The following is a 23,475-nucleotide window of genomic DNA, read 5'->3' as shown; positions in this document are numbered from 1 at the left end:
AGCCTGGGTTGAAAAGGACCGTAATGATAATCCAGTTTCAACCCCCCTGCTGTGTGCAGGGTTGTCAGACAGCAGATCAGGCTGCCCAGAGCCACAGCCAGCCTGGCCTTGAATGTCTGCAAGGATGCAACATCCACAACCTCCTTGGGCAACCTGTTCCAGGGCATCACCACCCTCTGAGTGAAAAAGAATAAAGGTAAATAGATTCGCTTACATATTTTGAAGATAAAAGGAGCAAATTTCTTTTACTGAACTTCTCCTGAAAGCTCTCAACTGTGCATTCAGACTGTTCTCAAAAGCTTTATCTGAATAAGGTTAATGAGATGTGTGAAGTGATTAGTGCTTCTTTGCTGACTGGAAACAGGCCTTGACTTGGGATGACCAGGCACTATTACGAGCATTCTCTTCCTAAGCTACTTGATCTTTTTAATAGCATTGGAGGATCTAAATGAAAAGGTTAAAAATGAGAGGGCAATACCCAAGATCCCCCAGATTTTGTCTAAAGTTAAGTGTGAAGATGAGCAAAACAAAAAACTAAATGAAAACACAAACATGCAAAGCCATCTCCAGCTGACAACAGTTAGTTCAGCACACAGCTTCCATTTATTTTAGCAGTGATCTTCACTCCTCTGGCTGAAGATCATTGTTTCATCTGCTTGCTCCACTGATGGTCAACCAGTAACTTGTAATACAGGAAGCATTATTTGAGGCATCAATGATTAGTCATAAATGGTTTAGAATAGCTTGTCTACCCTTGCATTTAGTCTTATTCCTGAATTAAATGAAGATATAACCATAATGAAAAGAACTATGAAGAAAACACGAGGGACCTGGAAGTGCAAGAACACGTCAAACACAAGCATTAGTGATGGACACAGGCAGGAAGAACAGGAATTTCTATCTCCAAAAGCTTACAAATACCTGCAAACACATCAGCACATATAGCAAATAGTCTACAAGGAGATTTCTGAAAGATTCCCAATCCAGTCAGTAACTCCAGCCCCTTTGTAAGAGCAGTTAAAACACAAGCGTTGAGAAGGAAAACCATAAGTATGCACCTTTTTCACTTATGTCATTATTTTTCCTGTGATGATCATCCATGAGAGCACATTCCAAGTAGAAACGTTCAAGTTGTGTTCAAGAGGCCTGGAAATTCTGCATGGTTATGAAAGTGAGATGCTTTCTCACCTAGAAGTTAAAGACAATTCCCAAGCAAGGCAGAAGTGGATAGTAAATCAAACTATTGGAACCATCTGACAGGAATACTTAAGAGACAGAGTTACAATCAAGATACAACTTTATTAAAGAAGCAATGATTTATAACAGTACTATAGACAATCTAAATGTAGGACCAAGACACTTTTGAGAATGCAGCATGAACAAGGCATTAAACATTTTTAAGGAGCTATACAAAAAGGGTAGGGGGACAGTCAGGACAACTTATGTGCCCTGGCAAACTGCTCAGACACAAAGTAGTTCACATAACAGCTTTAGGATACCTAGGCTGTTGTGATCACTGATGTGATACTCTTTGTTGAATCCTGTGTGGAGTACTATAGAAATGGCTACAATCACATGCTTACATTTGAAAACAATAAGATGTTAACAACAAATTCACCTTTATAATACAAAACAGGTTTGTCCTCTGTTAAATCAGAACTTCTCCAAGAAGAAAACATCTCCCAGCATTACTAAGGATTCACAAAGACGTTCTTGGAAACAGCTGTCAAACATGTTACTTATTTCTTCTCTCAGCTCCCTCAGCAGAAGCTCTGTGGACTTACCATCTGCATTCAGAATTTGCTGGAAAAATTTACCCCAGAAATCACAGCCAACAGTCCTAAAATAAAGCAAGCAACTATCAGTGAAACAAGTAGGCACACATGACATATTAGTTAATACTTCCACTTAAATTCAGCATTAAACACCCTGGGAAGACCAAGACTAAAACAATATTTTCACTCGCATAAAAATAATATAAAAACTAGCAATATAGTAAAGTTTCTTTGGGTTCCTCCCTCTTTCCCCAGTAGGTTTCTGCATAGTAACTAGACAAACTGTTCCACAGGTCTATCAAAAACGTTTTTACAGTTACTTTTCCTAGTGTATTTGATGTGTGGCTTAGAGTCAGATTTAACTCCCTTATTTCACCCCTCTTTCTTCCAGAGTTCTCACACAGGTAATATCTCAAAGACAATTAAACCCTCTGTTGTACAGATAAAAGACTTACAGCTTGAATAAAAAGGTAAAGTGACTCATGAAATCCTAAGAAAACTGCTATGAGAGCTATTGCTTTGTCCTTCAGTGCTGCACTGAAGACCAGAGGCTGTGCAGCTTGTGACTAAGGCACTGTTCCCCTTTAAGCCAGGAGATACACTGGTTTCTGAAGAAATTATCAGCCTCTGCTTTGCTCAAGTGACTCACAGAACAGGAGCCATAGTCTCAGAGAGAACCTGGCTTATACTATTACACTAATAACTCATATTTTCTAAGATGATGCAGTCATACAGAACCTGAAAGACACAAGGCCATTTCCTTCAAAGCAAGTAAGAGATAGCAAAGGATGTTACGTGTTGGTAGGGATATCTAAGGAACTGAGTGATAAAAATAGTCTAGAACTTCAAACACAGCTTCTTTATGCTAACTGTTATCAGCCTGCACAGATGAAGCTACCTAAAATAACGTGGTGAAAATAGAAAAATCTAAAAAAGTAACACGTTAAAACTCCTCTCCCCTAAAAGAGAGATTAAGTCATAAGTTACATTAATGCTCAAGAACAAAAAGAACTTGATCAGAATTTACATTCTACCTTCCCAGAAATGTTAAATACAGCAAATTAAACAATTCATATTCATTCTGCCAGCTTCTGAAGGGGAAGGGGTGCTGCTTTGAGTGCCAATAGCCCTCCAAGGCCATTTCTGCACCTTGCCTTACAATTCTTGACTTGCAAGGATAAAACACAGCATTAATTAGTATCTATCAACTAACTCCTCTTAGAGTGAAGGCAGTTCTGGTAGATGAAGACACCCTGCAGCAGTAAACTAACTTGCCAAAGATTACTTGAGAACTCGCTGAAAGCTTTAAATTTGAGTGGAGGGGAAGAGTCATCAGCTGTTAATAAGAACCAGACACACCAAAAGATCTAAGCGTGAATGCAAAAAAGATTCTGTGCAGATTGCTTATTCCTGCATAATGAAGTGCCCCATGCTGCTGACACAAGTTGAAGTCCAACAGGTTTGTATAAGTGCTTAAGTTTTTCAATATCAAGAATTGCAAGAAATATATGTTAGAAAGGATGAATGATTCTAGCAGCAAAGTGAAAAAACAAAACAATCGCCACCACCAGAATGGAAAGGTTCAATTCTTTACTTCTATTCAGAACTTTAAAAAGAATTAATAAACTAATACACCTAGATGAGAGATGAACCATTACAAGCTGGGTTCAGCATTACAAAACATATGCCCAAGCTTTGCCTTCTCCTTCCTTAAAATTCCTCTAACCCCTCACAGCTCTCAGTGCCCATGTACTATTGTATCCCCACACCCCACCTCTACCCAAAACCTCTTTTCCTTCAATCCAGTGTCTACAGCTTTGACCCAAATGCCTTTACAGCTGACCCACCCCATAGTGGGTGACATGTCAAATTTACTCAGTGATATGAAATTAGAATATTTGTCAGTAGAGAACAAAAGTCTGTTTCCATCAACAGTTTAGCTGCTGTATTTCCCCCCTCCCCTCCGTATTTCTGAAACTAAGGCATTATAAAATGGAGATTTACTGCCAACCTATAAATCATTGATATTCATCACCAGAGATGAATTACTCAGATTTTGTGCCTAGTGCATACAATATCCCTAGCTATAGGATATAGAATGGAACGTACAGTCAATATTCAGCAGAAGCTTGCTATAGCTTTGTAACTACCAGTATCACTCCATAACTGCGTGTAAAAAAAAAAACCAGATATATGCAGAGTAAAGAGGTGAGGGCTTTTATATCCCTGTACAAAGCTTAAGATTAGATTTTTTTTCCCCTAATGGTTGACTACAACAAACTAAGAAGCGTAAGTAATGCAGGTTGCTAGGGAACTGGACAAATCCCAAACCCATAGTAGGTTTTCTTGAAGAAACGGTTACAGAAGGACATCTAAACTGACTATAGCTAATATACCATGACCCTGAATGCAGACCATTCTCAAGAAATCTCTGTTATGAGCAGAGAGCTCTAGAAAATCCTAAAGAAATGCTAAGGATGAAACATTCTGTAAGATTTGACTAGTGAAATAAACAAGCATTTTGTGTAGGGATGAATAAAAGATGTATAAAGACAGTTTTGTAGCCATCCCATGGACCCCATATGCCATAAAAAGAGAGGGGATAATTAATGCTAAGAGATCTAAAAGGGATCTACAAGGGAGCAGTATTAATGAATGACTGAGGACAAGCACCATCACTTCCAAAAGAGTGGTTGTCTTAATTGGTCTTCTCTCCTGTGCATGTATAAGATTAATACTGCTCCTGCAACAATCGTAGAAAGAAAAGCAGTGTCTTAGCCCTTCAATAGAGCCTAGAATCAATGCAGAAAATCAAAATCACCATTTCTAAAGCAAAATGCTCATGTAATTTCTTTTTCCTCACTACCCACACACTTTCAAAGCTTGGTCTGTCAAGTCAAAAGAGAGACTAAGACAGTCAGGTCTGAAAGGCAAGCAAAATCAGCATTGTAACAGGCCTGTACAGCCCTTACTCAACTTAAAACTGTTTCCTGCATAGCACTATGGCTATTCCAGACTCATGCAGTGTGTGAGTTTCAAAACTCAAGCCCTCACAGAACTTATGTTTTTAGCAACGGCACTAGAATTTGTTCTAAGCTTTGAAGATAGTATTACTGTAAAGAAAGTGAAGGAAATTGAAACAAGTGCATTCCTTCACAGCAGGCTTCTCTAAAAAAGGACTTACTTGGATACATTTTGGTTGATTTTCCAGATGGAGTTCTCCTGATAGACCTGGATATGGTCACCAAACAGCATCAAATGGGCTATATCTGCAATGCCAACCAAGTCTGCCTGCAATAGCAACAAAGTTCAATCTCATTTGATTTCTGCAGTCCACTACAGATTCCTATTCTTGTACTTCTATACGTTTAGTTCTGAAATGGCCTTTGCATCAGAATCTTCAGGGGGCTAAGTAGTACAACTACAAAAGCAGAATTCTGGTTTAACTCTTAGCACTTAAATATAGCAGCTGCAGACACACAGCAGCTCCAGAACAATGTTGCTAAGTCCCTTCAGTTAATGCCAAAAACATAAATCAGATTATAAAACTCTCTTTATTCAGTATTTATTTATTAAAATTTCCCATAAGTTTTTTTAAAAATACAACGTAAAGCAAACATTTTGAAAAGGAAACACAGACATTAAGATACCCTGCTAGATACCTGATAAGGAAGGCAGCTTTTTGCCAGAAGCTGCTGTCCATGAGGAGTCTGAGATATTGGAAAGCTGTTGGGCAAGCTTACACTTGACTGCAACCTTAAATCCAGACTGTGAGAGAAATCCACTACCTTCAGAGCTCTTGCCATTCCATTATTAGCAAACGGATCACAGATCCTAAGAAAGCAAAACAAACATGAAGAAATCCAAATTAAAACAAACAAAAAAGTGTAACAAGTGTAACAAACATGAGCCTTTGCTATGTCAATGCTCCCCTCTCATGGTTAGCTTAAGAACTACTTCTGAACAAACTTCATGTGAAAGGGAATCCAGCTGGCAGCCTGAAGCTGATACCAGTATCTCCAGAGTGTGCTAAAGGAAACAGTAATGGGTTACAGATGTTGCAGCTTTTATTTTCAGCATAGTTATCTGAAACATAGTTGGTGGAACAAGAAAATAACCTGGCTGCTAGCACTTTTCTCTCTTGTTCAGGAATTCAAATTACTTCTACATAAGAACTGAGTATTATAATACTTCATTAAACTGCCTTGTCTATACACCAATGAGCACAAGCTGAAAGGGTGAGAGAGGGAGTACCTGTATAGATGACAGTGTACTGCCAAGCCACTAATATAAACAGATCACTTGTTCTTTGTCTCCTAACTTGTTTTACTGATATGCAGGATCACAGGCAAGTTATTTATCACATTTAGTTAGCTGTCCATTATGCTGGCAAAAGCATTTTATTTAGTATCACATACATTTTACAGCATCGTTCTACACCATTTCTTGGAAGGAGGCACACAGTGAAAGAAAGGTTGATTTAAACACATAACCTAACCTGTCTCCCAGAAAGAATACTTCTGGCCTCAGATCTCCATGGACGATCTCCGCTTTGTGGAGCTTCTCCACCACATCCAGAAGATTATAAACAACTAGTAGAATAACTTCCTTATCAATGGACTTGCAGCCACAAATAACATCCTGAAAACAGGGAATAAACATGCATTGATATGCCATTCTACCTCAGATTAAGTTAAATATTTATAGCTCACCTTTCCACTCTCCAACCCACCCCACTCATCTGTACCTAAATTCAGTTAAACCAAATTTTGCCCGTGAACAGCCTAGTCAGAAGAGCCATGAGCTCATAGAAGACACTTTTTTTCAGAAGAAGACAACAGCTCAAGAGGAAGAAACTGAACTGAAGGCTGAAATTACTATTTCATTTACAATTATTTAATTTATATGCAGCTATCTGAAGTGTACTTTCTAGACTTCATTTAAAATGTAAATCCTTGAACAAGGCACTAAAGTGCTATGACCTTCCAATAGCAGACTGGAAGACTGGAACTCATTAAAAGATGCCAAGCTAAACAATAAATAGTGTTAAATGCAAAAGTTAGTGTGGAATAACATGCAGTTCTTGGCTCGGATTGTTTATCACTCATGAACACAGAAAAAGGAAGAACTGCTTTTTTCCAAAGCAGCATGTGATCTATAAATGAGAAATCAGCTCTAACTAAAACAAGAATAGACAACCTTAATTTGTATGTATATAAAACAAAATAGAAGACGTAGATTGCAGGAATATGTTTATTCGGTCAGCAGTGCCTGAAACTCACTAATGGTACCTATGGAAGTGTTCATGGCCTTTTACAGTTGTGCTTTGTTTATCTGTACTGACCCCAAGCGTGAAGCGATTTATATTCTTGTGCAGAACAGCACAGCCATCTTGGTACAAGAAACAGCTACAGTTTTCACTGAAGCTTTGGTCAAATTCAGCATTCAAACGCTCCTGTAGCTGAAGCGTGATATAAAAATCCCAAGGCACAGGCTGAGAATACACCTACAAGAGGATACATAAGAACATTTATTTGAGGAATAAAGCAAAAGCTGTTCATATTCTTTTACTTTTTTAAACACTGCTTTACCAAGGAACATGTCCACAAAACAGAAACCTTTAATCTGTATCAGTAATTAGAAAGAGGACACAAGGCACGGCAATTCTTATGAGTGGCATTCCTGAAATCATGATGAAGTTTATGTATATCGTATATTGTACATCTCATGATATGAACTCAACATGCCACACTTCACACATAAAAGCATTATCTGTCTCACCTTTATTGCAAATCCCTTTGCATCCAGCTGGAGAAAGTTAACTGGAACGGCAAAAAGCATTTTGTATTCTTCATTGCTCCAATATTCCCGTTTGATAGAGTAAGTCTCATTTCCTGTTAGGAAATTTTACATTTGTGAGCCATCACAGCATGTGTATGTCCAAACTGTCCACATTGCACCCCATCTTCACCACACGTGGTTGAATAAAAAGTTCATTTCAAACCAATTACAAGATAATGAGGTCCCTGCAATACCCAGTGTCTGGAATACCTACCTAGCTCAATGTCTTTCTCAAACTCAATGACGGGCAGAAAACCAGTCTCCAAATGAAAATGTGGAGAAGCAGTCAATGACTCTGGCACAGGGTCTAGAAGCTTTTTACGCTGTTCAGCAGTCCACAAGAACTGAGTTGCATCATCACCTAGTAAGACAATAAAAACAGATCTGCTCAAAATAAGAGTTAAGACTAAAAAGCTTGTATGTGTTGAGGAAAAAAATCTACCTGGATATTGAAGCCTGTAACTTGGCTTTCCCTCTGCAAGTCCAGTAACCTGTTCCCAATAGTTTATTATTCTACAAAATGAATATAACACTCATCTTTGAAACTGCCTTATACAGTATCTCATTATGAGGTTTCAGCAACACTACCATTAATGTACTGTAACACATGCCTTTTGTGAGACAGAAAGCCATGAATTAGATGCAGCTCATCTGCTCAGCCACGGTACAATCAAATCCATTATTTTCTGAATTAACAGTCTCTTTCTAAAATCTGTATCTGGAGCAGAGAATCAGTTCATGATTTTTAAATGAAGGGTTTGATTGTAATTAACTTCTTTGAGTACAGCAGGGTTTTTATTTAGTAAAAAATTGGGCTCCAAATCTGCTGCTCTCTGCAATAAGAATTTCCTGGTTTACACTTCTCAGAAAACCTTCAAGAAAACCCACACAGTTCTGAATTTGTTTTTCCTACATGACAGAAGATGTCATTCAATAGATGAGTTCATCTACACAAAACCAAGGCAGCCTGAGAAGAGTTGGTCTCCAACACCAGGCAAAGCAAAACAAGACCACTAAAGGCTTCTGCCAACTTATTTTCTCAAACACTATAAGCTAGTAATAGTCACAGTGCAGTTAACAGATTTCAACCATGATCCTATGTTGAAAGCTCTCATTTTTTACTCTGATTCCAGGTTCTGAACATACTTTGTTATGAAACATGAGCAGTGCAACAGACTTCTTGGATTACCTGGTCTATAGCCACACAGTAACACTGTTCCCAAAAGTAGATACACTGAGAACTTTCAGATACATAATTTTAATTAACATATTTAAAGTGAAATCAAAAGACAAAGCAGATTAAGCACTCTGAAAACAATACAAGCTTAATTATATTGGCTAGGTTTTGAAGGCTCTGACCATTCCCATTCTAAGCTTTAACAAAGATCTGTAACAAGAAACAAATGTCTTAGTTTCACATTTTCCTGTAGCCAGATTATGTTATTGTTAGTATTGTTTTTCTTCAATAGGAAAATGACAAAAAATAACACAAATCATCACTTAAAGGTAATGAGAAATTTAGAGTGCAAACTAGAAGCATGCAATTTGCCACTAGATTTCATCTATTTTTTCAATGTGGCAATTACTGACACACCAAAAGAACAGAGCAACGACAGAAAAAAGACAAAAAAGAAAACAAAATCATCTTAACAGTTCTCCCTGTCCCCCAGCCTAAATTTTTCATTTCAGAATTTCCCCTCATATTTACATCTCCTAGATACATACAGGCACTTCATTCTACATAACTCAAATAGATCAAGATACATAGTACAGGAAGTGACAGGTTTAGTCACAAGACTAAGTAATGGGAAGTGTAAAAAGTAAAGTAGAAAAGAGTGTATTGGAAGCGTTACAGTTTAGCATCAGCAGCAAGTTATTTGTTGTGATTGAAATCCAGTTAATTCAGCTTAGTACTAACCAGTCACGATTTCACTGCTACCTCCAGAATCAGCAATTGGCTCAGCAGGCAAACTCTGAGCAAGTTCCAGTTTCTCAGGGACGTGTAGGTATTTAATTGAGGATATTTGTGTAACAGAGGAAAGAGAAGATCCTGAAGAGACAGAAGAACCTGATGAACGAGTATCCTCCAGGCTGGCTTCCAGGATTGGGCTGTAAACAAAGACATCAACTACTCAGACACTCAGAAAATGCAGGGTCTAGATCATTGTAGCCTCCTGAAAGTATACTGTGTATTCCCAGTAGAATTTGTGTATTCCCATTGTAGAAAGAAGTTCTTTCCTAGCCTTACTGGAAAATGGACAGCGATGTTGGAACTTCATGTCTGCTTCCATCAGCTTAGATTCTGAATCTATGTCTACAAATGGCTCTTCTATTAAATACGACTCCTACAACAGAAGATATGCTGAATCTTTATTCCTCCCTTATCTAAGGGAGAATCATTCTTGCTCTTCCCTCCTAATTATAATCAGCATGGCTTCCAGGAAACTTGCCAAGTAAACAAACACCTTCAACTTGGTATACAAGTGTACATACTGATAGCTAGCACAACAAATTCAGTTGTGAACTAAGATACCATACAACTCTCTTCTTTACAAGGGTAAGAAACAGCAGGTTATTGCCTAATTTTTTCTTTCCATCTTTCTTCAATCAATCTCAGATATAATCACCCAATCTATTTCTATATGCTAAAATGACTAACAAAACTAACAAGTACAAAAGAAACCAATTAGTCATCTTTTAATCTCTGGTTACAAAGACAGAATATATTTATGAAACTCTTCACAAGTTAATTGGTAGAACAAGCATAGAGTTGAGTCCCTTAACAGTAAGGCTGTGGAAAGCTAAATGAGTTTGCTATTACCTCTTAAAACTGCTCAATGCAAAATGGACCATGCCCTAGAGAAATAGCACTGTTCATCATAAAAGACAATTGTTTCTTCAAAAACAGTAGTAAAACTACAACCTATCAGACACATGGAAAACAGCTTACAATGCAGCGCTATTTATTACCTCAGTTTATTTACACAGAGAGCTTCGCTGTATGTTCCCTCACAAACTGGTGTTTTCTCATCCAGAGGTGCACTCTTGGGTTCCGGACAGTCTTCCTTTAGAACACTCTGTGAATAAGCAGGAGCTGGGATTCTCTGAGCTACCACCCCATGAAAGGGAGTCGAGGCCAAATGGGCAGCCCTAACAAAGTCACACGTGTCTTCCGGGTTGGCACAAAGGCTTTTGTGCTTGTAGGAGCCTGTCACAATTGCATCCTCAGTCAAAGGTTCAATTCCATGCAGCTCATCCTGAAACAGGTAGGAAAAGATTGAAAGCCTGTAGGTTTTATGTCAAATTATACATACTTTTCTAATTTAAAACTGAAAAGCCATCTTCCACTCCTCCTCTCATCACTGGGAAATTCAGAAGATGTGCTTCAAACGTAACTTCAGGAAAAAAAAGAACCCATGACATATGTCATACAAGCAATTACTAAATATGTCATATTAAGTCACATTTACTCTTTTTAAGCTTATCTACAAGTATAAGGATAGAATTTATTCACTGGGGTTTTAAACTAGTTTAAGTACCTCCCATATAGTGTTACTTCTCTACTGTCTTCAGCCCCCTCATGTTGGCTCTTCCAGGCATTCCAGTCTTACAGTTACCCCTCACCTCATCAATATGAAAAGCTTTTTTCTTCCCATCTTCTACCTCATCCATCACCTTCCAAATTCTTTGCATCCTCTATTTACATCATTATTCCAACTGAGTTATTGAAACCTAACTGTAATGTACTTGCATGTGTTATTCCCCCAACTAGAAAGGCTAACATTATTACATCTAGCGTTGCATGGGTAACATGTACTTTTAAAGACTACCTGCTTTCTAACAGTCCAGAAGTGCCTCTCAGTTCAATTACAAGCATATTATTTTAAAAATATTATATTTTAAAACAATTGGGCATAGAAGGCACACATGTAAAACCACACTCTGCAGGCACCCAGACTGATTCTAGAACCAAATTTAACATGAAGCTTACCAAGAATTACTTAACTCTACTACGTGTTCCATACTGCAACTGCCTGTAAAATCCTTCTCAGTTTGAAATAAAATCCTCACACTCTTTAAAGTGAGATTTTCAGAACCAGTCTAAAGATCTATTGCAGCATGCATTAGTTAAATCCTTTAGAGACAGCAACTTCTACCTCTACTGAAAGCTTTACAAATATCTGCAAAACTCACATATAGAGAAGGGGAATCACTACAGTTTAAGAAACAAGTATGGAGGTTTAGAGGAGTCAAATATGCAGCTCTTCAAGTGACAGAATCTGAGATGTTTGTGTGGACAAGTAGCTTCCTAAAGTTTTGGAGTGAAGAATCTCAGCCACTAATCTGTTGCTTAAAATTTAGGAAGATTCCTTACCATTATTTTCATAACAGTCAACTTAAGTCCTAATATAAGCATGAATTTTCCAGTGTATTTTTGAAACGATTCTACAGTTCTATGAACATCACCCAATTCAAGTATCACCATGCTAGACAGAGGCTTAGGATCCTTGCTTATCTCATTTTAGTCCAGTTTCACTCCCTTCAGCAGTAGAATGTTCTACTCCCATTTCTCCTGGACAGGAGATCTACCATGGTGCAAGCTGTTTCCTTACACAGGCTTCTGGTGGTAAGTTCTCTTTCACAGTGTCCACAGGTTTGCGAACAGCAAGAGGGCGCCGAGCAGTTTTCTGGGCATGATCTGTAGAACGACTAAGAGTTACATGCTATTAAATATTCATTCAAGGTTAGAAACTACTAATACAGGCTTCTCTCAAGAGTTTAATCTACTGAATATTTCAATCTACAACTTCCTACTACATAACTACCAATAAATCATATTGTGTGCTCTCCAGAATAAAGAAAGCTTATAAAACATTAGACCTAAGAGGAACAGCAAGACAATGTCTTTTCATTACAGGCATCACGAGTAGCACAAAGGGGAAAAAACACAAATAAAAAAGCCCACAACCATATATATAAGAGCCTGTAAGTTAGGTTAGAGAAGGTGGTTTGATACTTCTGTTTTTCTTCCCTCCCTCCCTCTAAAATCCAGGTCATAAATAATACTACCTTGTATTTTGGTTTGGTGAAGTAGATGATTCAACAAATACGGAGAAAAAGGTAGCAGGAGCTGGTGGGGGAAGGAACACTGCATCTGTAAAGAAAAAACAAGAGCTTTTATTATATCAATACTTTTTTTGCATGTATTAAAATGCACAGGATTCAGTATCAAAAGGCAGCCTATAAACAGGAGGGAAGCCAACTCTGAAAAGGTAGGCAAGGAGAAATGGTTTTAAGTTGAAAGAGGGAAGATTTAGGTTGGATATCAGGAGGAAGTTCTTCACTATGAGAGTGGTGAGAGTGGAACAGGCTGCCCAGAGAGGTTGTGGATCCCCCGTCCCTGGAGGTGTTCAAGGCCAGGTTTGATAGAGCCCTGGGCAGCCTGGTCTGGTATTAAATGTGGAGGTTGGTGGCAATTTCTAATTGTTTCCTTCTACGAAATCCACAGAGGAAATAAGATAGTATCAATCTTAACATGAGTTTTGAACTCCTCTAGATAAGGCTGTATACACAAGTGAGAAAAATACTCTTCAGCTATTAAAAGAGAAAAATGCTCTCATGCTGTAAAGTCCTCTGAAGTAAGGAAAATTCTCAAGCCCTTACATGCTGGGTCTATTGCTTAGATATGCTCAAAGGCATTAGCCTCTAGTACATTCCTACTTTCACTCTAACTCACATAGGCTATTGTTATCAGCTTGCTACAGTTTTGATATTCACATCAAAGAACATTTTCTCTTCAGTATGGTCTCTTCTCATTCTTAGTAGACATTTAAATCCTTACCCTCAGAGCATGACTGTTTATGCAGTTCAATATCTTCCGAGAGGCAGCATTCACTGTGAACAAGATAGAAATTTAATATTTCTTGTATTTTACACACTCACAAAACACAAGAAAACATCACAAAAAGAAAACAGTCAAGATGACCTATGCTAATTGTAAAAAATTAGGTTCGTTTGCAGACAAACAAACCAATCTTCACATAACTTCAGTTCAAATTCTGGTTACAGGCAGATACCTAAGGGTACCCCCATTCCTTCTGTGGAAACAGTATTCTACATTGCTTACAATGAGCTGTACCCACAAATTCTCATTGCTGGCAAAGAAAACCCTCTATATTACCTTTGCAAGTGAGGCTGTTCCATTCCAAGTTCTGTTGCAGTGGATAAAGTACATTCTTGTAGTCCCAAAGGTGGTGAAGGCTTTGTTACCTCTGCTGGCTATAGAAACAAAACTCTATTTTTGATTCTACAGTGATGAAATGATAAACCATACATTAATATCCCAAGAATGCTACGACAATCCCAGATGGGTTATTGGAGCACTGACAGATTAATAATTATTATGTTTTTACTTGTACTTAATTTGCTGGCATAAGATAGCATCCACTGCTTAGCGCAGTTAAAATGAATAGATTTTACTCCTCACAACCCTATGATTTTTTTCTTAACAGGAGCTTTTAGCTACACTGCAACTGTTAACAACACATGCAAGCACATATCTTACAGCAAATACAGAATATTCTGCATTTCATCATTTATAAATGCTTATTCTAAAGTTATCAGAAGTGAGAACTGTGGTGGGGGAGAGGGAAGGAGACTGTGAGAGAAGATATCTTATGGACATAAATAAGCTAAGGAAAACTTTTGAAGTAATTAACTTTTACTTGCTATTTCTAACTAGAAAAAAAAAAAGTGGCAGCTAAGAACTGCTGCAAACAGAATAACAACTTGCTGTGGGTAGTTGGTTTTTTTGTTTGATTTTGTTGAGTTGATAACATAGTAGCTCTAGCTCTTGCTAAACAATGCTTACACAGCATCAAGGTCTGTTTCTCACGCTGCCCTGACAGGTGCAAAGCAAGCTGGGAGAGAACAGAGCTGTAACAACTGATCCAAACTTAAAGGGATATTCCTTTCTATTTGATGTTTTACTCTGTAAGAAAAGATGGAATAAAGGAGTAGAAGGTGTGAACAGGGGAGGGAGAGATGTTTGGAGTTCACATGTTTGGAGTTGCAGTATCTGACTTCCCAAGTGACTGTTACACATGATGAAACTATGCTTTCCTAGAAACAGCTGGATCTTCCTGTCAAGGGGAAATAGTGACTCCATTCCTTATTTTGGTTTATTTAGCTGTACTCATCTCAACCCACCCTGCTTAAAAAGCACTGTTTAGATAGACTACAAGAACTGAAGCCCTCGATTTACACCCCTATTCTGAAAGGGCATTTAAACATTGATCTGAATTTTCATTTACTGGGTGATACTGAGTGTACATGTACAACAGAATGAAATATCCTTTCAAATAGGAAAGCCATTAGCCAGCAAAAAAAAAAAATAAAAGACTGCACTTCTGGTATTTTGAAATAGTAACTGTAGAAATGCAGCTACATGAAGAGGACAATACCTGTTCGTGTAATTGTTGCTGTTCGTGATTTTCTTTCTCCTTTAATTTCTTCTCCAGTTCCTCAATTTTCTTTTGTATTTCTTCCTTCTTCTGTGCTAGGATGTGCATCTCCTCTAAGGAAGAAAAGCTTGTAAGGTACAACATATACTTCACATGATCTGTGGCTAAAGTGTGAATTCTTTAAAAAGAAGCTTGACCTCTGGTCTGCTTTCACCTGTTCCTGGGTTACATGTTCAGCAGTTAATTACATTACCTTCAATATACTTCAGACTAGCTAAATAATTATTCCCGTAGAAAAAAAAAGCAGCTGCAATAATAGATACTGCCACATACTGACAAGAAATAAGTACAATTTTATGATTTCATCTCAGAAAGATGGAAGCCCTTCCATTTTGAAGCATACCTTCAGCTTTCTTTCTTGCTTTCTTTCTGTAGACTTCAGCACGAATTTCTTCAAAAGAGAATTCTTCCACTCCAGCATAAACTTTGTCTTTACAGTACATCACAGCCTCTTTCTTCTCCTGGGTATCCTGATGGTGATTCTGCACCCGCTGTAGAGGATCCTCCTTCTCAGGCTTGCGAGCACTTAAAACGTGATTTATGCTGGGTTCAATCTTGAAGGGAGTCCTGAAGAAAAACAAAACAAAATGAGCAGTCATTGCTTGGTTTATACGTGCTTCACTGAAACACAGAAGAGACAGTACAGGTGAGAAAATAGCTAGTTTCAGAATCTAGCTGCACCAGTCTAAAGACATTCTTTTGATTACACAAATGAGAAAAGTGGAATGATAGCACATAAAAAGAAATACAAAAGTCACAGTGGTGTAATCAAGGAAAAAAAAAAAAAAAAGGTGTTTGTTAAGGTCCACTCAAGAGCAAATTAAATTCTCATGATACTCTGAATCACAGTGCATTCTGGATTGCTGTTTTTACTTTAGTTCCATCAAACCATGTGACCACACAAGTCCCTAATCATCCTTCTAAACATATATATCCATATATTTTTCACATATACTCAATATTCATATATTTTGTTTCTATATACATAGGCTACCTTCTGTAAATAAGCATTCATCTAAGAGAGACCAGTAGTATGTCAAGAAATCTAATTCTCTCTCCCAAACTCAGCAGTGTCACAGAACAGTCGTATTGGTTGGGAAATATTCTGTTTAAGCTTTCTTAAGTTACTGTTTGGTCAGAGCTACTCTGCAGCCCACATGCAAAACCCACAGAAAAGATCTATGCTATTAGACACCTTTCAGCATTCTTAGACCTTATGTACTTCAAACCCAAGGAAGCAGTATGTAACATGAAACATTCTTTTCTACTCCTCTCTCTTCAGAGCAGAAACTACGCTTTCTATGGCCATCATGAGGCAGCAGAAAGGTGTGGTAATACAAGAAGAATTTTACAGAGCAGAAGCAATGGTTTAAGATAAGGACTTTTCAGAGCAGCAGCTACGGAGCAGAATAAACAGCATGAGAACCAAGGACACCTCTAGGATAAGAATGAATGGCTCGCAGCTTTGAAGGGGGTTTTTAGGGTTGTTATTGCAGTAGCTTTCCTCCAATTAGTGTGTGTGATTTTCAAATGCCCTCATCTGTCTGCTATAAAAGTATGGCTTTTCAGGCAATAAATGGACCATTTAACCATATTGGTGTGTGGCTGTTTGTCCTAGTGCGCTGACCTTTTGCCTGCACATTCACCAACAGAAAGGTAAGCAGTTGTGCAAAATAAAGCATTTACCTCTGCTGTAACAAAACAAAGCAACCCCATCTCCTGGGATTAATCAGTATTTCAGGGAACACTGTGTGAGCAAGAAGGGAATTTCAGGCAAAACTACATACTCCTCCATAACCTAAGCAACAATGTTGTCATGGAAACTTTGATAGCTAGTTTCTGAATAACAACTCCAGATAGATGGAGCAGAGTCCTCTAAACAGAGGAAAAAAGCAATAATAAACCTGCATCAATTTGGAGCTGCTTTCACTGGGAAGAGCATCCTGAGACAGGTAACTACAGCATTCTGTCAGTGTACTGAGTTAAACTAACAAACTCTTTAGCAAGCATAAATGTAATACAGGCTCCTACATAATGAACAGTCAAATATTTTTCACGTCCTGATGCACCTTTCACTGAAGCTTTTGCCATCAAGCTGAAATATTAAGAGCTTCTAGGTTGACAACTTAATTCCCTTAGAGCTAGAAGCTTGATTATTTGGCAAAGAATCAGAAAAGCACAAAGCAGCTTTGATAGTTTCAATGCATTTCTCATTTCAAACTGAACACTCACATGACTTGCTGCTGAGCTGACTCCTCTACATATGGGGTAAAACTGGGCACTGGACAGGGCACTTCTACACCAGAATTTGCATTGCTGCGAGGACGCTGAGAAATGAGAATTAAGTGTTAGCAGCCTGAAGATTCAATTTTAGACACTACTATTAAGAGAAAATAACAGAATCCCTTTTGTTCCCAGTATTTGGCTAATTTGTCAGCTTTGTTACAAGATGTTTAACCTTTCCCAAGATGCATATTTACATGATGAACACCCTTCTGATACACAATCAGTTACAGATCAGTAAGATGAGTTCTAGCATTAAAAAAAAAAAAACAAAAGCAAGACACACCACTCCTGCACATCCTGATACAGACCTAGGCTCTGTTATTCTGAGAGTGTTAGTCAAGGAAAGTATTCATTTGTTCCTTGTTTACTTTCCAGAAGTGCCATCAACCACACTTTTCAACAAAAGCTGTCTCAATTATATTATATTCTCCCTTCCGCTGCCCACTAAGAACCTCCAGATTTCTCAGTTTTCCTCTGAGGCCATTCCTACACCACAGATATCCCTTAACTACTTTTAGAGCCTGTTATTTAAAGAGAATACGGATGACATTGAGTACCGTAACATTCTACTCACATCTGCCTGTTTAAAATGTTCCTAGGTCCTCAGACAGAAAGTGTTACACTGTAGGGATATTTCAAATTGGCTTCTCTTTCCCACATAGCAGTTTACTTATCCATCCTGACTCTGCCCGAAACCTCTTTCCTCTGTGCAGCTTTTAATGCCTCAAAGCAGTCACCAAAGATTATTCTTTCATTGTAATACAAGACAGAAAGAACAACATTGCATTGAAGATGATTTAAACAATCACAAAATCACAGGGGTAGAAGGGTCCCCTGGAGATCCACCAGTCCAACTCCTCCCCTTCTAAAGATTTTCTCCAGTATGTTACACATGAAAGCATCCAGGGAGGTTTTGAGAATCAGTTTGTGCTCATTGTGCCTTGATTTGCCACTGGGCAACACTGAGAAGAGCCTGGGCTCATCCACTTGATTCCTGTCCTTTCAATATTTATAACGATGTATAAGATCCCTTTGAGACTTCTCCAGGTTAAGCAGTCCCCACCACTAGTTACAAGCCTCCAACTGGACTTTGCACCGTCAATCACAACCTCTGAGCTATACAAGTTAGCCAGTTCTCAATCTACCTCTCCCAGCCACTCATCTGTCCCACACTGCTTAAACTTACCCATGAGGATATTATGTCAAAAGCCTTGCCAAAGTCAGTGTACTTATTAATATCCACTGCTCTCCCCTCATCAAACCATCATGGCATCATAGAAGACTACCACATTGGTCAAGCACGATTTCCCCTTGGTGGATTCCATGTTGACTGCTGATAACCTTTTTTTCTTCCAACTGCTTACAGATGACAACCAGAACAAGTTGCTCCATCACCTCCCCAGGGATGGAGATAAGGCTCTAGTAGCTGCCAGAATCCTCCTTGCCCTTTTTGAAGGATGAAGTAATACTGGCTATCCCCCAGTCAATCTTCAGGTACCTCTCCCACTCTCCATGACCTTTCAAAGATGACAGAGAGATGCTTGGCAATCACTTCTGTCTTCAGGGTCTATGGATTTGCATGCATGGAGTTTGCTGAGACAATCTGTGACCAGATCCTCCTTGACCAAGGGGAAGTCTTCCTTTCCCTAGATTCTTATCTCAAGAGTCTGGGATTTCCACGATCGATTATTAGCAGTAAAGACTGCAGCAAAGGTGTTAAGTAACTTCACCTTTTCAGTGTACTTCATTCCCAGGGCACCCATCTCATTCAGCAGCAAACCCACATTTACCCCTTGTCTTCCTTCTGCTATGGATACTTAAAGAAGCCTTTCTTGTCTTTGACCTCCCTCACCAGATTTCATTTCAGGTGGGCCTTAGCCTTCCTTCTTGCCTCCCTGCATGCCCTCACAATGTTGTCTGCTAAGCTGGTTCCTGGAATTTCCATGGATTCCACCCCTTTTGCTTCCTTCTCTAGTTTTTGTTCCTAAGCTTCACTCTTAAGCACCTTCTGTGCTGATAAGCCTTATACGCATATTTTATCATCTGATAACTTCCCATTCTTCCTGTCTAATCCACAGAGAGCAGGAGCACGCTGGAAATTATCTAAGGACCTATGAAACAGAATTTGATTTCATATAATTAATTTCTTTCAGATAACATCTTGGACCATTTCTTAAGAAGAACAAACACCTGTAGCCTAAGTTCTCCTTTTTATGTCCCCAGCATCAGTTTAAACCACTGGAACAAACCTTCTGTCATCCCTTTTTTCATCTCCTGACAAGCCTCTCTGGCAAGATCAGGCTGTTAAGCCTGACTACACAGACCAGAGAGTCTTCAGGAAGAAACTAGGAATGCTCCACAGGTACCCATAGAAATCAACCCCAGTGAAGTGTGAAAGAACACTTGTCTCAAGGACTGGATGAAGACATTTTGGCTTACACACATCTTCCTCTTTTTGCCAGTCCAGTTTGAGTCTCCTTACCCTCCCAGAGTTCCAAGGTCCTGCACTTAGTTCATTCTCCTTTGCCCTTGGAGCTGGAGGTTCTGTCCAATGCTGTGGAGTAAGTATGGGAATCTCAGGTCCAGAAGCCGAAGCAGAATCTTCATCAAACACAGCAAAACCCAGATTGTTTGAAAGCTGCTGAGGAGCCTGGAAGCTTCTGTTCCGGTTTGAGGCTGTAGGTGGAAATTAGCTGTTAACCTGTTGCACTTCGGTGCAAATTCTACAACAATAGCATCTAAGTTTCCCAATAATATACTGCTTCAGCAGCTGAACATACCTTTGAGTGCATCTCCTACACGACTAATTGGAGCTCTCACATTTTTCTTCCCCCTGCCTTTTAGATCTGCCAGCGTGCTCCTCTGAGGTTCTTCAGTTTCCAGAAGACCCGTATCTCTTTCATGAGCAGCTTCCTCAAGCCCCAGTAGTGTTTGCCTAGAAACACGGGTCTGAAACTGCCTGGGAATACCAGAGAAATCAGTAAAAAAGTCACTGTAGCAGGTATCCTCTAAGGCATGCAAAACTATTTCAAGCTCTTCATCTGGAATCTTACCTGTGATGAGACTGGAGTTTGTCCAAAGGCTCCGCCTTGCGATTAAGACCTTCCTGGAAGATGATATCTGCTTTCTTAAAGCTTCCTCTAGCCTCAAGTTCTTCAGCCCATGTAATATAGAGTTGTGCCAATGTTGTACCAATTTCCTGACTGTGCAGGTAACTGTACAGATCCAAGGGCTCAGTACAGCAATTTCCCTGAAACAACCCAAGTATTTCAAAGGGTGTCAATGTCTGCTTTTTGATACCTCTGCTTTTATTTCAATACAAGACCTGCTGGAGCAGTTGTTAGGTCAAGAGATACTGTTGTATCATGTCACAGTGCACAGAAAGAAAGCAAGTCACCGGGTGAAAGGAAATGAGGAACACCTCTGCCAACACCTGTGTATGTCAATATTACTTGCCCCTTAATCTTACCTTACATATTCCAAGTATTGATCTCAAGTGTTTTTTTCCTATATTTCAGTGATTGAAATATGTCATTTTGGCATTCCTGAGAATAGTTATAAAGTACAATATATATATTAGCAGTCTAGGGACTAGTAAATTAACTGGAAAAGCTAGACTGGGAGGCAAGTCCCTTTAAGAAGGCAAGAACAGCAACAAGAAACATATCAATGAAGAAACAGTGCAAGACCAGAGCACACAGGTTTTTCCTTAGACTTAGATGTGGATTCAATACAGTTACAAGTTAAAATGACTGGAAGGACAGGCAGATGTGACACCTAAAACAAATCTTTAAATCCCAAAACACACACGGAATCAAGCTTTACTCATTCAAACCAGCTTGTCTGCAAAATAAAACTAGAAAATTAACAGTGTATGTCACTTTACAAGCACAACGACCTTGAGAAACACCTGAAGATACTACTGAATGTTTGAAACATCATTCCAGAATAAGCAAGAGGCTTGTAGAGACAACTTCTAATATTGCACTAGTTGTACAGCACACTCTTTTACTTGGTAGGTTAAAGAAAATAGCTTAGTTATGCAAACGGCTTGACAAATACCAAGAAAAATCAACACTGGAGATTTACACAAAACACTCACAAATTTGAGCCAGAGACTAAGATAGCGGGGATCTTGGTAGTATCTCTGCTGCTTGTTGAGAGCTTTCACTGCCCTTTCCAATACTGCAGAGAGGTTACTCTCCTTTCCACCCTGGGGGAAGGTTTGCTCAGTCCACTTGATGTACCTAGGGATGGAATACGTTCATAGGAATTCTGTTTGGAAGAAGATGCATTGGTTCTGTTACAGCACAGTACAAGAGTTAAAATAAAGCTTAGGAATAGCATTGAAACAGATATTGCTGATTATAACATAATTAATAATAATTTTCTCTTTTAATGCGTTCATTATTAAATTACAATAATATTTTTCTAAGCTTTTACAAGGGTGGCATTTCAAGGGCATAGCTCTAATCATTCCATTAGTTCTTTGGAAACAGAAGGAAGCTCACCTGTCCCAAACATCCAGTGGATCATCTCCAGAATAAAACCTGATTTCTGATTCAAATTCTCTAGAAAAAGAAAGCCCACATTAACCACACAACAGGTGTGTGCAACCACAAATGCTTTCTGTTCTGTAAACTAAGATCATTGCTCTCACTCACATCGTTTTATTAGCCCATAATAATAAAAAGCGATAATAGCATACATTACAACTCAATATTTAGACACACACATTCACCCAGATGGTTCAGCACAGTCTAACTCAGGCACAATACACACATCTATGCAGTCACCTCACAGTCAACTGGGCTTCCTCAAGGAACATGTATTAGAAGACCAGACTATAGAAATATAACTGAATAGGTTCAGGTTACATGTATTAGAAGACCAGACTATAGAAATATAACTGAATAGGTTCAGGTTACAAGACACCCCCTTTTGGTATAAAATCATATATAACTGCAGAAAACTCTACACATAATAAGAGCTATAATCAAACCCAAAGTGGCTTTTTGCCCTCTTAAGAGTCTCTGCAAGCCAGGGAGGGCAGAGATACCTCTGTGCTGACACAATAGCAGGAAACATTTATCTCCTGAGAAATCATAGAATGGCTTCAGTCAGAAGGGACCTTAAAGATCATCTAGTTCCAATACCCCTGCTGCCAAAAGGTCTGCCAACCAGGTGCCCATGGCCCCATCCAACCTAGCCTTGAACATCTCCGGGGACAGGATATCCACAGCCTCTGTGTGCAGCATGTGCCAGGACCTCACCACTCTTAGTGTGAAACCTCAGCCTGTGGTTTTAAACTGAGATGGGGAGGTTAAGGTTAGATATTAGGAGGGTGTTTTTCACACAGAGGGTGGTGACGCACTGGAACAGGTTGCTTAAGGAGGCTGTAGATGCCTCATATCCCTGGATGCATTCAAGTCCAGTCAGGATGTGGTTCTGGGCAGCTTGGTCTGGTGGTTGTCAGCCCTGCACATAACGGGGAGTTGAAACTGGATGATCATTGTGGTCCTTTTCAACCCAGGCCATTCTATGTGGCCTCTGCTGGACTCATTCTATAGGCCCACATCTTTGTTGTGCTGGGGGCCCACTGCTTCAAATGATTATTGCATGAAGGAAGAAACAAACAAACAAACACTGTTTCTTTTAGCAAAGCTGCCGAGGAGACAGTGAAATAAAGAGGGAAATTGAAAGCAGGGCTCACTGTTTCTTGAGCTGAGCCGCAGTGTGGCTGGAGGTGTCCTGCTGAGCCAAGGCCTCCTGTAGCGTAGCCATAACCCGGCCCTGTCGCAGCGGCTGCACGTTCTCCTTGCACAGCTCCCACTCATCGTCGCCGTCCCGCGACATCTTCAAGCTCTGCGTGATGACAAAAAGCGATTAAACGTTAATCGGACGGGATATCTAACCCAAAACCCCACAAACCTGACCCGATTCCCGCACCTCAGCGCCGCCGTCCCGGCTCCTAAAGCGACCGCACACACGCCGCCTCACAACGGCAGAGAGAAATTCAAACCTCCAACGGCCCTCCAGCCTCTCTCTCA

The 23,475-nt window shown here is 39.3% G+C and overlaps 1 protein-coding gene across 1 annotated transcript; it reads right to left on the bottom strand.

The window, feature by feature from the left end:
* Positions 1-1,279: 1,279 nt before the first annotated feature.
* Positions 1,280-23,466, bottom strand: BUB1B (BUB1 mitotic checkpoint serine/threonine kinase B). Its single transcript, XM_015863317.1, has 23 exons — positions 23,375-23,466; positions 23,139-23,290; positions 21,937-21,996; positions 21,528-21,672; positions 20,479-20,675; positions 20,206-20,384; positions 19,908-20,101; positions 17,372-17,466; positions 15,483-15,706; positions 15,080-15,192; positions 13,798-13,895; positions 13,459-13,511; positions 12,687-12,771; positions 12,230-12,326; positions 10,587-10,873; positions 9,535-9,725; positions 7,831-7,977; positions 7,557-7,669; positions 7,120-7,281; positions 6,274-6,416; positions 5,438-5,609; positions 4,960-5,066; positions 1,280-1,840 (listed from the first exon to the last, which is right to left on the bottom strand). Exons 2-23 carry the CDS (start codon positions 23,279-23,281, stop codon positions 1,654-1,656), a joined length of 3,192 nt encoding a protein of 1,063 aa, XP_015718803.1. The 5' UTR covers positions 23,282-23,290; positions 23,375-23,466; the 3' UTR covers positions 1,280-1,653.
* Positions 23,467-23,475: the final 9 nt, after the last annotated feature.

This window comes from Coturnix japonica, chromosome 5 (genome assembly GCF_001577835.2).
Source record: "Coturnix japonica isolate 7356 chromosome 5, Coturnix japonica 2.1, whole genome shotgun sequence".
Taxonomy (NCBI): domain Eukaryota; kingdom Metazoa; phylum Chordata; class Aves; order Galliformes; family Phasianidae; genus Coturnix; species Coturnix japonica.
This window is presented reverse-complemented; position numbering and strand designations above follow the sequence as displayed.

What these genes read in the sequence shown, in the direction of transcription:
- BUB1B (XM_015863317.1), bottom strand. Translation starts at nt 23,281, where the DNA reads ATGTCGCGGGACGGCGACGATGAGTGGGAGCTGTGCAAGGAGAACGTG. An exon ending in AAACTCCAGTCTCATCACAG is followed by an intron (nt 20,385 to 20,478) that starts GTAAGATTCCAG and finishes TGGTATTCCCAG; the next exon opens with GCAGTTTCAGACCCGTGTTT. An exon ending in AGCAACAATTACACGAACAG is followed by an intron (nt 13,896 to 15,079) that starts GTATTGTCCTCT and finishes TTGTTTCTATAG; the next exon opens with CCAGCAGAGGTAACAAAGCC.